Genomic DNA, 13718 nt, shown 5'->3' with positions numbered 1-13718 from the left:
TGTTCACACGGAATTGGATCACATTGAGTGACGGTAACTTTGCCACTTTTGTTCCCCAAAAACTTATCAGTGCATCCTTCAAAAATTTGCTCCTTAAATCTTGATTTACATTTTTAATTGGAAAATCTTTGTTAGAGTAGATTTTGCTATCTCCTTTGAGCGTATACAACAAGTTATTCCCTTCAGGGCTAACTACAAGGGACTCCATTGCTTTTGACATTTCAGTCTTACTCGGTTTCACTGGTGGATCACACAGGATGTGATTCTCGATTGGAATATCTGTTGTAACCGAGTTAGACTGTTGTTTCACAGTTTCTTCAGATTCATCGTCCGAAGAATCAGCATCCTCAATAATGGGAGGACTCTGTTCCTTAACACACGATGAATCTGTCACATTCTCAGACTCTGATTGACCCGAGGATGATGTACCAGTTGTGAACCCGAGGCCTGCTGCAAAGTCATCTAGACCGAGTGGCACAGTAGGTTCAAAACGGGGCATATCCTCGTCATCAGGCAATTTGGAGTAATTGTGATTCATTGGGGGAGGACATGATTTGAATCCAATACATTTTGCATCCCCCTTTTTCCTTTGAACATCAATGATGTGATCCAATACATAGCGGGAATTGGAATAGCTTTCCAATTTCTGCTTAATTGTCTCACATTCACATCGAGCTGTTGCTAACTCTACCATTTGCTTTTCAATTGTGTCAATAAGATTATTGTTAGCATGTTGTTTTCGCAAAACAGCCTTTTGTAATTCTGAAACATCATGTCTTGATGACGCAATTGTTGCTTTAAATTCTTTTTCATTTCTGGTTAAAAACAAGTTAGCTTCGGTTGCTTTAGAAAGATCTACAATCAATTCTTGATTGTGTTTGTGTGTGATTTCAAACTGACTTTCCTTTTCTGCATATTTTAAACACTTTGCACATTCAATAGGAACAGAAATAGAGTCAGAATTAGTATCACATACCTGAGAAGTCTGACCTTCTACATGAGCCATAAAGGCTGTATGAAAAGAAAAAGATCCATCTTCAGAGAAAAACTGAGCAAGCTTCTCGGAAGTTCCAGCAGATTTCTGGCAGAGAATAGATCTCCTCTTGCATAATGCTTCAGCTTCAGCCAAAAGCTCATCAACTTCCAAATCTAAAGCATCACTTGATAAATCACCAGCATCAAGTGATTCCCCATCCATGCTCCCACTATAACCCGAACTATCTTCATCTTCTGAAGATTCACCAGCAGACACGGGTTCTATTACCTTCTCAATCACTTTAGCATAACATGCTGTTCCACCATTTCCTCCTTCTCCGAGCTGAAGGTTCCAGTTGCAGATTTCATCAGCTTGAACAACCAATCCTCTGTGGGGATTAGTGTTTGTGGATCCAGATGCATTTCCTCCAACAGGAACTAATGATCTGACAGAATTGTTGTTCTGTTGCTGTTGTGGCTATCCTTGATTCCTGAAGGGATTCTGATTTCCTTGCTTAGGTGGCTTCTGACACTCCCGCTTGAAATGACCCTTTTCACCACAATTAAAGCAAGTGACAGCATTCTTGTCAAAACCATACTTGGTGTTGTTGTTGCTTTCCAAGTTGGTTCTCCCCGTCCTTTCCATAAACTCCTTTGCTCTTCGAATTGCACTAGCAAGAGCCCATTTGATATCCATCATTTCAAACTCTTCTTTATCCACTTGCTGATAATCTTCATTGGTTAGATTGATATTCCCAATCTGACCTGCGACTAATCCACAATAAGCACTAACCAAGGTATTCAACATCTCCATATGCTCCTTGGCTATTTCGACAGTGACTTTGGAAAAGTTGGAAGTGTCTAATCTGACTGTGTTTGGATTGGAAGTGGCTTGAAAGTTTAAAGAGCTTCCATAAAACCCTTGCTGTTGCGGTTGTTGCTGCTGAGCTCTGCTTGGGTCTAAGAAAGGCGGTGGTGTGAATTGCTGAGCTGTCGGTTGCACATACTGTTGTTGAGAAGAAGAATATGGTCTTGAATACATCATCGTGTATGCTGAAGGATCAAACTGATTTGTTGTGGAAGATCCGGTGTTTGAGATGAAAGCTGTTTGAAGCTTCGCGTGTTGAGAGGCTGGTTTTTCTCCACTGATACCTCCTGCAATCCCATAGTACATCTCTGGATTTTGAGGAGTTAGTGTTCTTTTTGCCTTAAGCTTTTCTTCTACATCCTTGTTCTCCAATTTTTGAATTAACTCATAAACGGTGATTGTGTCTAGAACACCATTTTCTTTGAGAATTTCCAGAAAACTGCTCCACTTTGCTGGTAAGCTATCAGCGAATCTCTTCACCATTTCTTGTGGAGTGGTAGTGACTCTAAAGGCAAACATCTCGCTCAACAAGTGATGGAACCTTGTAGATAACTCTGCCAAAGTCTCATTCTCCATACACGTGAATCCTTCAAACTCTTTCTTCAGTAATTCTTGCTTGATCTTTCTAGATTGAGCATTTCCTTCACATCGTAACGTGAGCATATCCCACAAGCTTTTAGTAGTCGTGCAATAAACAAACTGGTGGTAAATGTCTCTGTGAAGAGCTTGTGTGAGAATCATGAATGCTTTCTTTTCTAACTCAAATTTCTTCTTATCATCATCAGACATAGTGCTGTAAGTTTCTGGATTAGATCCTGCAACTTCCAACTCATTGTCAAATGCGGTGAAAAAGCACATCCATAGATCTTGACCTTGCCCCTGAACATAAGTTCTCAGCCTTTCTTTCCACCATCCCCAATCATTGATGTGATTTAGCTTTGGCGGTTTTGTGCTTGTACCAGTTTCACTGTCGTTTTGCATCATTGCTTGAATGCTGCTGCTTTGATTTGTGACCAATGCCCATTGATTTGCAGTTATCATTGCAGCTTGAGGTGGGGCAATAGCCTGCATCCATGCAGTTTTGTTGAAATCTGACGCAGATTGCGTGGCTGATGATTGCGTAGCTGATGATTGTGGAGTCAAAGTTGTTGTAGTCCACGCGGATGGATCCCACTGACCATTTGTTCCCATTTTATAACAATTAATATATTAAGTGAAAATTGATTTAAAATTTGAAAAACAAGTTTTCCCCTTTTTTTAAAAAAATTAATTTTCACAAACTATGTTAATATCTTGAATAAGAACAGACAGCCGAAAGATCCTTGATCGAAAGACCTGAAAAACACAAACTTGTTAAACTTAAACAGACTGGGATCGAAAGATACTACTTGTTCGAAGGATCAACAGTGTTCGAAAGATCACTGTTGAATTTCGAACAATGTTTTCGAAAGATTCTCCAAACGAAGGATCCTTATCTTTCGAATAAGAAACTGTAGATTGTAAGATATATCCTTCGAAAAGATTCCTTGGATCGAAAGATAAGTCACAGACTTCGAAGGATGTTCGAAGGATGAATATCTGTCGAACCTCCTTTGATCGAAAGATGATCTTTCGACTTCGAAGGATATCCTTCGATCAGAACTGACACAACAGACAAATAGTGACAGGTTGGTGAAAAGGTGATTGGTTGGTAGACAACTTTCGGCAGAAAGGTATGTTCAGACCATGCTTTCTACCAACTCAGATTTGACCAATAAAATATTGCCTAAAATAGAAGGTTCTTATCCAGAAAACCGGTCACCGGAGTAAGCCGGAATTTTGGCCGGAAATTACCAACTTCTTAAAAACAAGTTTTTAAGTTACCCAACCCGTCCTTTAACACACCCGGTTAGTTTAGAACACGTTTTTATGTCTAGAAATGCGGGAAAAACACTAAAAACGGGTGCTAAACCATGTGAGTTTTGTCCAAACACTCTAAAGTCTTGTATAAACTCGGTTTTTAACAAGGAAAAGAGCCACGGCTCTGATACCACTTGTAGGTCCCCCGAAGGTCGAGGTTAAACCTTATCCTTGTTATGTTTAACACACTAGCAAGTGCGGAATCCAAGCTAGATTGCAAACCGGTAGTTTATATGAGAACACAAGCTACAAAGAGAAAGGTAGACACACGAGATATCAAAGTTTTCTCTTGTATTTCAGTGGACACGGTTACAGCCCTTGACCAAACTGAAAATGCTCTCTACAAGACTTAGTTCACTCACACACACTTTCTATCTTTCTGTCTAAACTGTCTGAAAATGTCTAACTGTGAAGTGAACCCATACATGACTATATATATCCATAACAGACCATCTGGTCGAAGGATCAAATTGTCTGATCGAAAGATCATCTATCGACCAGACACCTATCGAAGGATCCACATATCCTTCGAGGTCCATCTACATCCATCGAAGGTTATCTTTCGAGCTCATCGAAGGATATAAACAAACCTTCGATGACTCATCCTTCGACACAACAACTTACAAATCATGTGTTAACTGTTTGGCCAAGTCAAACCAGGAGGATGGTTGACTTGGTCAAACTTACATCAAAACACATATTAACAACACAAGATGTAAACAAGACTAACAAAAGACATCGTTTTATAACATTACAAAATACAGACAAAGTACAGACACAAGTGCACCAACAGAAGTGAATGAAAAACGGACAGTCAACGTGTCCTCTTTTGACAAAATAACGGGTATTATACCTAGGCAGACATGCCTAGAAACACCATAAAACCTAACTAACAGGCAAACACACGTGTATAAGGCATCTCAAACATGCCAAAAGCCCGACCGTGGAGCAAATGAGGGTCTAGCGAACCCAAAGGAAGCGGACAAAACCAACCAAAAACATAATAACACATTATAAACTTGTCCCGTGATTGGCCTCGAACAGACAATCCCAGTTTATTAAGCAAACCACAAGCACAACATACCTTTGTAAACAAAACTACAAAAAGAGATCATGTTTTATTCATTTGCAAGACAAATGTACAAAGAAAAGCCTTAATAACTTTGGCCAAAATACAAGACAGCAAAACACAACGAGTTCAACCAAAAAGAACCAAAGCTCAACTCCTTGCAAAATGATCCAAAGCCCCCAGGAAAAACACCGTCTTGATCCTAAGGAAAAGCCCCTGCAAAGCAACAAACATAACAAAAAGCATGCAAATAACAGGGCAGCCAAACAGGATCATAAGTTGCATGATTAGCTACTAGGGAGGGCCCCCACACAAAGGTCCTCCCTTCTAAACACAAAATAATTCAAAAAGTATCCCAGGAAAAGTAGTTAGTTAAGTTACAACCATATCGAAGAAAGCAAATGTTCAGGAATCACTGGGGTGCACCCCCAGACAAGGACGATGGAGAAGAGGGACCTGCAGAGGAGAACAGGGCTTTTAATTCCTCTATCGATATCAAGGGATGTTCCAGGATTTTCTTTAGGATAACAGGGGTCTTGCTCCCAAACTCCTGATCCAACTTGGATAATTTCTTCTTAGCTTTGGAGTTGTACAACGGAGTATCTTTCCTGCTTAGACCCTGAGCAGAATAAGCATAACCATCCTTCAGACCGGCCTGGTAGCCGACGTCCCGGTAAGCCCTGTATATTTCCTCCAAACCGCTCTTAAAATCCTCCGGCTGGGCAACAGCGGCAAGAAAGGCTCCTAAACCTTCAGTAATCAGCCAATGCTTTTCCTTTGCCAACTGCTGATTATCATCAGAGGTTATCCCATAGTCCGCGTACATGGTGTTAAGCTGCTCCTGGGAAACGGAGCCAACTTCCTTCAAATACTTCAACTCAGCAGCCAACTCTTCTTTTTCTCCCACCAGCACCGCCATCTCCTGCTCCTAGGCTCGCTCCTTCTTCTCCAGCATGGCTCCAGCCCCCTGGACAAAAGATCAGTGTATAAAAAAAAGAGGGAGGGGGAGGAAGGATTGTATACCTTCTCCTCCTGCGACTTCCTCTCAGCTTCAACCACTTGGCACCTAAGTCCGGCAGCAACAGATTGGGAAGCCTTAAGCTCAGCCTTGAGTCCTTCATTCGCCCTCATCAGATCATCGATCCTCTGCAACATACCAGCACCCCTAAAAAAGCTCTCACAAAGGGACATGTTGTACTGATCCTCGAAAAGATCATCCCTCAAAGCGGAATTCACAAACTTATGGGAGGGAGGAACAGCATGAGTAAGAAAGTCCCTAGTGGCCTCAGGAGTCTTCACTGAAGAATGAGAAACTTTCCATTTGGGAACATATGTGAGAGGGATAGCATAAGCAAACAGAGGGGCCAGAGGGGTTCGGTGAGCGGGACCTTCAAGGAGAGTGGGTTTACTGGTCCCGGTAGCATGAGAAGGTGAAAGCTCAAAAGCTAAGGAAAAACGGGCCATGCCCACCTCAGAAGCCTTATCCCGAGCACGAGAAGAAGAAGGACCAGTAGGAATCTCTATGGGATCCTGAGAACTCCCCTGCGTAGTAAGAAAAATGATATCAAAGACAAGACAATGGTAGAAAAAAAGGGACGAGAAGAAGAAAAGACCCACCAGCAAAGGTGCACTCACAAGGCTTGAAGACCTCAGATGTTTAGACAAAGAACCCTTGACCCCAACAGGGGGACGCTCAGAAGCAGCTTTTGAAGAAACGGGGAGCTTTTGCCCATTGGCACTTCGGAGCCTTTGACGGATATCACGGGGAGCGGGGGCTGGCTGAGGACTTGCAGATTTTCTCTTACGAACTAAACAAATTTCCAGATCTTCGTCATCACTTTGACCAGAATGTTGAACAGGGGGAAGGTCAGGAGAACTTTCTTCCTCATCAGAAGGGTTCCCCTCATCACCCCCTACGGTGATAGAACCTCCAACCTGGGCAGATCCCCCGGTAACTGACACTACCCCACTCCGGCTCAGACCCGGAACAACTTCACCATCAACCACAAAATGCACATCCTTGGAATCCCCCTGAAGCAACCTCCACAAAGTCAACTCTGCAAAAGAAAGGCACTAAAGATGACTGCACTGATACAAAGAAACGAAAACAAACAAATGCAGATTCAAGACGGAAATATACCTTTTTTACCAAAGAAAGCTTTGGGTCGAACAGGGTAAGAGGGACTCAACCCCCCCCCCCCCATAGCCAAAATACCGTCAGAAAAAGTGAAAGCCCTGGTAGGATTCTCATACATACACTTCCACTGAACGGTCTCATTCGCCGATAAGGAAGGAACGGCATCTTCGATGGGGGTATCAACATCCCTAGGCAAAGGGGATTCCGACATCATAGCAGCAGAGACAAAAATAAACCTACTATTCCAATCCTTCGGATAGGTGGAAGTCGGCATGAAGGAGTAACAGGGTTTTGACACATTGTTCTGTCTCTTGGCAAAGGTAAACCAATCTCCATCGGAGATCAGCTTGTAAAACATACAGAACAAAGGAATGGAAGGCTCACCGGAAATAGCAACACAAGACAATTCAAAGTGCACCACTCTCATCCACCCCAAGGGATGCAACTGAGAGAAGTGAACCCCAAAATGACGAAGCAGATCGACTTTGAAAGAGGAGAGAGGATATCGAACCCCGCAAGAGGAAAAAGCCAGGGTATAAAGAGGAATCACGTCAGGCGTAAACACTGCCGGTTCATTAGGATCTGGCAAAGTAGGGGAGAACTGTTCAGGGATGGCAAATGTCTCGACAAAAGACCTCAAATCCTTTGCCGTTAGGACTGACTTGATTACAGAACGGCCGGAGCGACTCATAATCAGAAAAAGAACGACGATCGGAGAAAGAATGGTGATCGAGGGAAATTGTGACGGAGAAGAAAAGGAATCAGAAAGTTTAGATAGGAAATTTGAAAGGGTATAGGGTATTTAAAGGAGATAACTGACGTGAAGGTAACCGTTCTGTCGTCAGTCTCGTCAAAATTCAAAAAAGGGGCACGTGTTGCCAAGGGGCTAACTCCCGCTATAGGTATCCGGCGGAATGATGGCTAGTGGGGACAATTAATTACAACTGACCAGGAGTGGGCCCACAGGAAGGAAAAACCTCTCTTTGAACAGTTGTGATTCAGCCCCGGATCATGAGCCTCGGGTCTCAGAACCAGGGACTAAAGATGACTTGACGACGGGCCAATGGGAAGGCCCATTTTACCCGCTTTAAGTTACCCTTATGCAGGCCCAATTATGAGCAAGCCCAAATGATAGAGTTGCCTTGCCCACTAAGGTTTCCTTCCTTTGAAAGAAGCGGGAAAATCACGAGCAGAAGGGACAGGCCTCATTTAATGTTCGATAGAAGAGGATCTCGGCTGGCGAGTGTACTTCTCCGACTAGAGCATTAAATAAGATGGTTATCTCACCGTTAGGGGTCAGACACGTGTCTGCACCCCCCGAGAACTCACAGAATCCGTTGGATCACTTATGTGAAATATCTTGTACACAAGATAAGAGCCGGGTATTATATAAGGACAACCAAAAAAGGCATTATAGGTATGATCGAAAAACCATCTCATTTACTCCACTCTCATTTACTACTCCCACATTTACTTCCGACCAATATTCCCACTTATTAAACACTTAGGTAGTGTTTGGTATGCAGGAATGAGAGGTGGAATGGAATGAATGATTACGAGGGAATGAAGAAAAGAGTGTTTGGTTGGTCAATGGAATGGAATCACCCATTCCAAAAGGCATTCCATTCTCTCAAAATCATTCCTTCCACCCCCCTGTTTTTTTTCATTACATCCCCTCTTGCACCATTCATCAACAACACCACAACCCACCACCTTCGCCACAACCCACCACCGATGCCATTGCCGCCACCTGCCACCACCTCACCCCAACAGCCACCGCCACCCACTCGCCACCGTTATCACCCACAGCTGCGACCAACCGCTAACGCCACTCGGTGTCGCCGCCCACCACCATCGTTGACGCCACCACCACCACCGCCACCACCAACCGTCGTTGCCGCCACTAACCGCCACCTTTGCTGCCACCCACCACCAACGACCACCTTGCCGCCACCACCACTCGTCGTCACCGCCGTGGCACCACTCGCTGCCACCACCACCACCCATCGCCGCCGCCGACACCCACCACCGCCACCTATAACCACCCACAATCATTACCACCGACCACCACCACCACTCACCGCTGATTTTATTACTCCGTTTTTCTTGCCTACCGAACAATACACAATAATAATTCATTCCATTCACACATGGTAACCAAACAAGACATGGAATGGTAATGATCCATTGCATTCCCTCGTCCATTCCATTACCTCGTCCATTCCATTCATTTGTTCATTCCATTACCCTATACCAAACAGACCCTTATATCTCATTCATTTGATTCACGCCCTCACTCATCGGAATAAGCTCACCTACCTTTCCGGCAAGTTTACTTATTCTCACGCCGGAGCTTGGTCACGGATCCCCCCTCCGGGGCCCTCCGTGGCGAGGCTAACGGTTTGTTCTTTTGCAGTAGCGGAGGTGAAGACTCTTGACGTCAGCGAAGATCCATCTAACGTCATCTGGCATTTGGGTATTCTACAGGTCCGAAAGTGGAAGTGCGTCCGAGAGTCGAGGGAAGGAGATGTTAATGGCGATGACAGAGGAGACGACGGCTGGGATAATCCTAACCTGACCCACCCATTTTGACTTGTACTAGAATTGACTTAAGAAAGAACATGTTTCAACCGGAACCCGTTTTTACCCATAATCTAACCTGTCCGGCCCACCTATCTGCCACCTCTTTTTGGAGGTTAGGTATATGGATATGCTGGCTAAACATGGATATGGTTTTAGGTTGCACATGCCGTGGCAAGACATGCAGCAGAGCAGATTACAAAGAACCTCTGGTTTACCATCGGGCAGCTAATTTTGTATCAGTTTGTTATGCCAGATCTGGTCAACACAATGTCAAATCTTCTGCTTAAGCTTCCTTTCTCCCGAAGGTATGCTATAATCTTTTGGGGCGTCTTTTATTTGAAAACATTCTCTTGATGGATGCTAGTTGTTAACATATGATATGTCATATGAATGATTTTCATCCAAGAACGCATTTGTGTATATTGAACAAGAACATATGATTTATATTTTCAAAAAAAGCCTTTTTTTCTGGGATTTTTTATAAAAAAATTGGAAGCATTTATTTAGATGAAATTCTCAAGATATAAGGTGGTTATTCTTGATTATGTGATGGAAAAGGGTGTTATGTGTGTAGGATGGAGATTGAAGCAGACTACATAGGGGTGCTGTTGATGGCGTCAGCTGGGTACGATCCACGGGTGGCTCCAAAGGTATTTGAGAAATTGGGACAAGTATCGGGTGATTCTGCTTTGCGAGACTACCTTTCTACACATCCATCTGGAAAGAGAAGAAGTAAACTGCTATCTGAAGCTAGTGTGATGCAAGAAGCGATCTCTATATACCGAGAGGCCATAGCCGGACGAGAGGTTGATGGTTTTTTCCTTTAACTATCAACCAACCTAGTTTGTATGATGATATTTACTGATGATGCAGTTGTTCAAATGATGTTGGAAGATGGATGGTTTTTTACATACATAATAATGCGTCTAATAGTTGGAAATATGAAAGTGTAATTTCCAACTTCTGTAGCGACGGATGAAATAGCTCGTTAAGTTTTTTTTGTAAATTTAAAATGGATGGATTGCGGCAACAAGGTGTAAAAGCGCGTGATACCGAATTGAAATTGTAATTCAGGGTTTAGAACACAAATTTGATTATGGGTAGAACCACAATCTTTTTATTTGGTGATTTCAATTTTGATCTAATTTAAAAAGCTAAATAAATCTCGAAATATAACATAGCCATGCCTGCTGTTCTTGTGGGCAAGTGGTTTTGAGTTGAAAGAGCTTTGTGAGAAGTTAAACATTATGTAGTCATCGGATGTCTCCTACCGGTCTCATAAGAGATGTAAATCACCTGTCTTATGTAAATCAGGTGGTTAATAGATTCTACCCATCCCTATCCACCCTAAAGAAAAGAAAAACGATCCAATAACTACCTACCAAAGTGTTTTAAGTGTCTTATTTTCATTGCCAAATGAGTTGTCACTTAACAGTTATCGGAGGGGAATCGAAGATTTGGGCTGAAGACCATATGTCTTAATTTTAAATCTGATTCCAATCGGATTATACAATAGTTGGCTTCGGGTGTCGGGCTTTCCCTAGAACTAGAGATGGTGTGTTTGGGCTACCCGACGTTGTCTGTGATTGCGGGTGTATGGGGTTACTTTTTGCCATTTGGGTTACCCGGGTATAAGGCTGTTCAAATTGATCGACGCTCGAGACTCGTTCAATGCTCGATCGAAAAATGTTTGGAATTTGCTCGTTCGATTCTGCTCGATTTAAAAAGGCGCTCAGTTCAGATTAAAACAAACTGAGCATGAGCAAAGGTTCGCTCAGTTCGGTTCGACTCGGTTGGCTCGAATTATTTTATAATATATACATGTTTATGTATTAATAAAACTAGGTTTAAAGAAGTTCGCCGCGTTGCGGCGAATTTCTTTTGTTATTTAGTTTGTGTTTACATTTGTTTTGAAATCATAACGAGCGTGTTGCGAACGAAACTGCTGACAAGAATAAAAAGAAAAGAGTTAATAGCCAAAATGGTCCCTGAGGTTTGCTCACTTTTGCCACTTTAGTCCAAAATCCAAAATTTTTAAATCTGGGTCCCTGAGGTTTGCATTTTGTTGCCATTTTAGTCCAAATTTCAAATTACCTTCTGTTTGACAATTAAAACTGGTTATTTTGTCTTTATCCTTAGGGGCAAAATGGTCATTTATATTTTATAAATAAATACAGATCAAAATGGCAGTTTACTCTATATCAAAAACAAGCAAAACCCAGATCAAACCCAGATACACACTCTCTCTCTCAGTTCTCTCTCTCTCTCTACACAGATCCGCCATCCACAGATCACCACCGTTCACCACCGCCATCCACAGATCACCACTGTTCACAAAACCCAGAATGTCTTCATAAACCCAGATGATGATCTGACCAAAACGCAGATGAACAACAAATCCCAGATGAAGATCTTCATAAATTCCAAAACCCAAATATCCAAAACGCAGATGAACAACAAATCAACAAAACCCAGAATGTCTTCATCTTCATAGCCCCTTTGAACAGGATTTCGTAACAAAAATTCCTTAAATACCAAATCATTTAACCCAAAATCTCAAAGAAAATGAAATACCATCACTGACCGAGGAGGGAATGAACCGGACTGCCGTCGGCTCCGCCACCACCTCCCCTGCAACTCCACTCCACTCCGTTCCGCCACCACCTCCCCTGCAGCTCCACTCCACTCCGTTCCGCCACCGCCGCGTTCTCTCTCTCTCCTCAGATTCTCCCTTTACACTTCTGAATATAGATGTGTGTGTAGAATTGGTGCTAAATGATCTAGGTTTTTGTTGATTTGTTGTTCACGAAGAGGGAAGGTAGTGACAGGGGTTATGTGAATGCGAGACGCCGGTAATCGACCGGAGATCATGGGGTGGTGAAGGTGACGGTGGGGGTCAGATCCGGAGGTGGAGGTGGAGGTTGTGGTGGTTTAATGTGACGGTGGAGGTGGTGGTTGTGGGCTGCAGGTCCGGCGGTTAGGGTTCGGTTTTGTTTTAAGAAGATGGTCTCTTTAATATGTGCGGTGGAGGTGGTCTGCTTTAGTGCAGATGAATCTATGATAACCCTAAATGAATTAGGGTATTTAAAGATAGAATGAGTTATGTAAGAGAGAGGAAGTGCAGATGAACTGGGTTTTTTTTTTTTTTTGGGAAGATGAACTCTAAAGGGGGTATAATGACTAAAATGCCCCTGAGAAAAAGGACAAAAACCAGTTTTTTTTTTTTTAGAAATCTGATCTGATTTGAAATTTGGACTAAAATGGCAACAAAATGCAAACCTCAGGGACCCAAATTTAAAAATTTTGGATTTTGGACTAAAGTGGCAAAAATGACCAAACCTCAGGGACCATTTTGGCTATTAACTCAAAAGAAAATGTAGAAACAAACACTAAAATATAACCGAATGAAAACCAACAAAAAAAGTTGTATGGTAACGATGTTGTTCGTATGAAACCCGTGGTCAGAGATGAGCAAATTGTTCTGGGTACCGATACCAAATTTGCCGAACCGAAAGATCTTACGTACCAATTCGGTACCGACTTTTGGCGTTCCTAGTACCGGTTCACTACTGTTTTTTACCTTCATATATATCGGTACCGTAACTGGTATTTTCAGTATCAGTACCGATTCTGTATCGGTTGGCACAGAGCTCATCCTTACCTCTGAAACTAAAAAAAGGAAAAACTAAAAGTTGAAGAAAGTCAACAAAAAAAGTTGTACGATACCGTTGTTCGTACGGTAACCGTGATTAGGGATGAGCAAATGGTACCGGGTAGCAGCACTGAATTTCCCGAACCAAATAAATTTCCAATATCAATTCGGCACCAACTTTTGACGTTTTCTGTATTAGTTCCGGTTTTACCTTCATGTACTGAGACCGGACAGGACCGTACCGATATTTTCGATACCGGTTAACACCAAACTTATCCCAACCCCTGATATTAAAAAGAGATTAAAGTTAAAAAGTAAAGAAAATAACTATTATTATAATATTATAATAATAAAAATATTAAAAAACTATATATTATTATAATATTAAAATCACTATTCATTTCATTTCCTTTATTAATATATAGTAATAGTAATAATAATAGTAATAATAGTAATAATAATATATAGTAATAATAATAGTAATAATAATAATAATAATAATAACTAGAGGCGCATAATAACAATGTTTGGTCCA

At 42.1% G+C, this 13718-nt stretch overlaps 1 protein-coding gene across 1 annotated transcript; it reads left to right on the top strand.

Moving 5' to 3' along the window:
- The first annotated feature begins 9526 nt into the window (after positions 1-9526).
- Positions 9527-10481, top strand: LOC110928569 (mitochondrial metalloendopeptidase OMA1). The gene is made up of 2 exons (XM_022171583.2): positions 9527-9836; positions 10106-10481. The coding sequence occupies exons 1-2, from the start codon at positions 9778-9780 to the stop codon at positions 10356-10358; spliced, it is 312 nt and encodes a 103-aa protein (XP_022027275.1). The 5' UTR covers positions 9527-9777; the 3' UTR covers positions 10359-10481.
- The last annotated feature ends 3237 nt before the right edge of the window (positions 10482-13718 follow it).

Source organism: Helianthus annuus, chromosome 1 (genome assembly GCF_002127325.2).
Source record: "Helianthus annuus cultivar XRQ/B chromosome 1, HanXRQr2.0-SUNRISE, whole genome shotgun sequence".
Classification (NCBI taxonomy): Eukaryota; Viridiplantae; Streptophyta; class Magnoliopsida; order Asterales; family Asteraceae; genus Helianthus; species Helianthus annuus.
Note: the sequence above shows the minus strand (reverse complement) of the source record. Positions and strands in the feature narration are given on the sequence as shown.

What these genes read in the sequence shown, in the direction of transcription:
- LOC110928569 (XM_022171583.2), top strand. Translation starts at nt 9,778, where the DNA reads ATGCCAGATCTGGTCAACACAATGTCAAATCTTCTGCTTAAGCTTCCT. An exon ending in AAGCTTCCTTTCTCCCGAAG is followed by an intron (nt 9,837 to 10,105) that starts GTATGCTATAAT and finishes TTATGTGTGTAG; the next exon opens with GATGGAGATTGAAGCAGACT.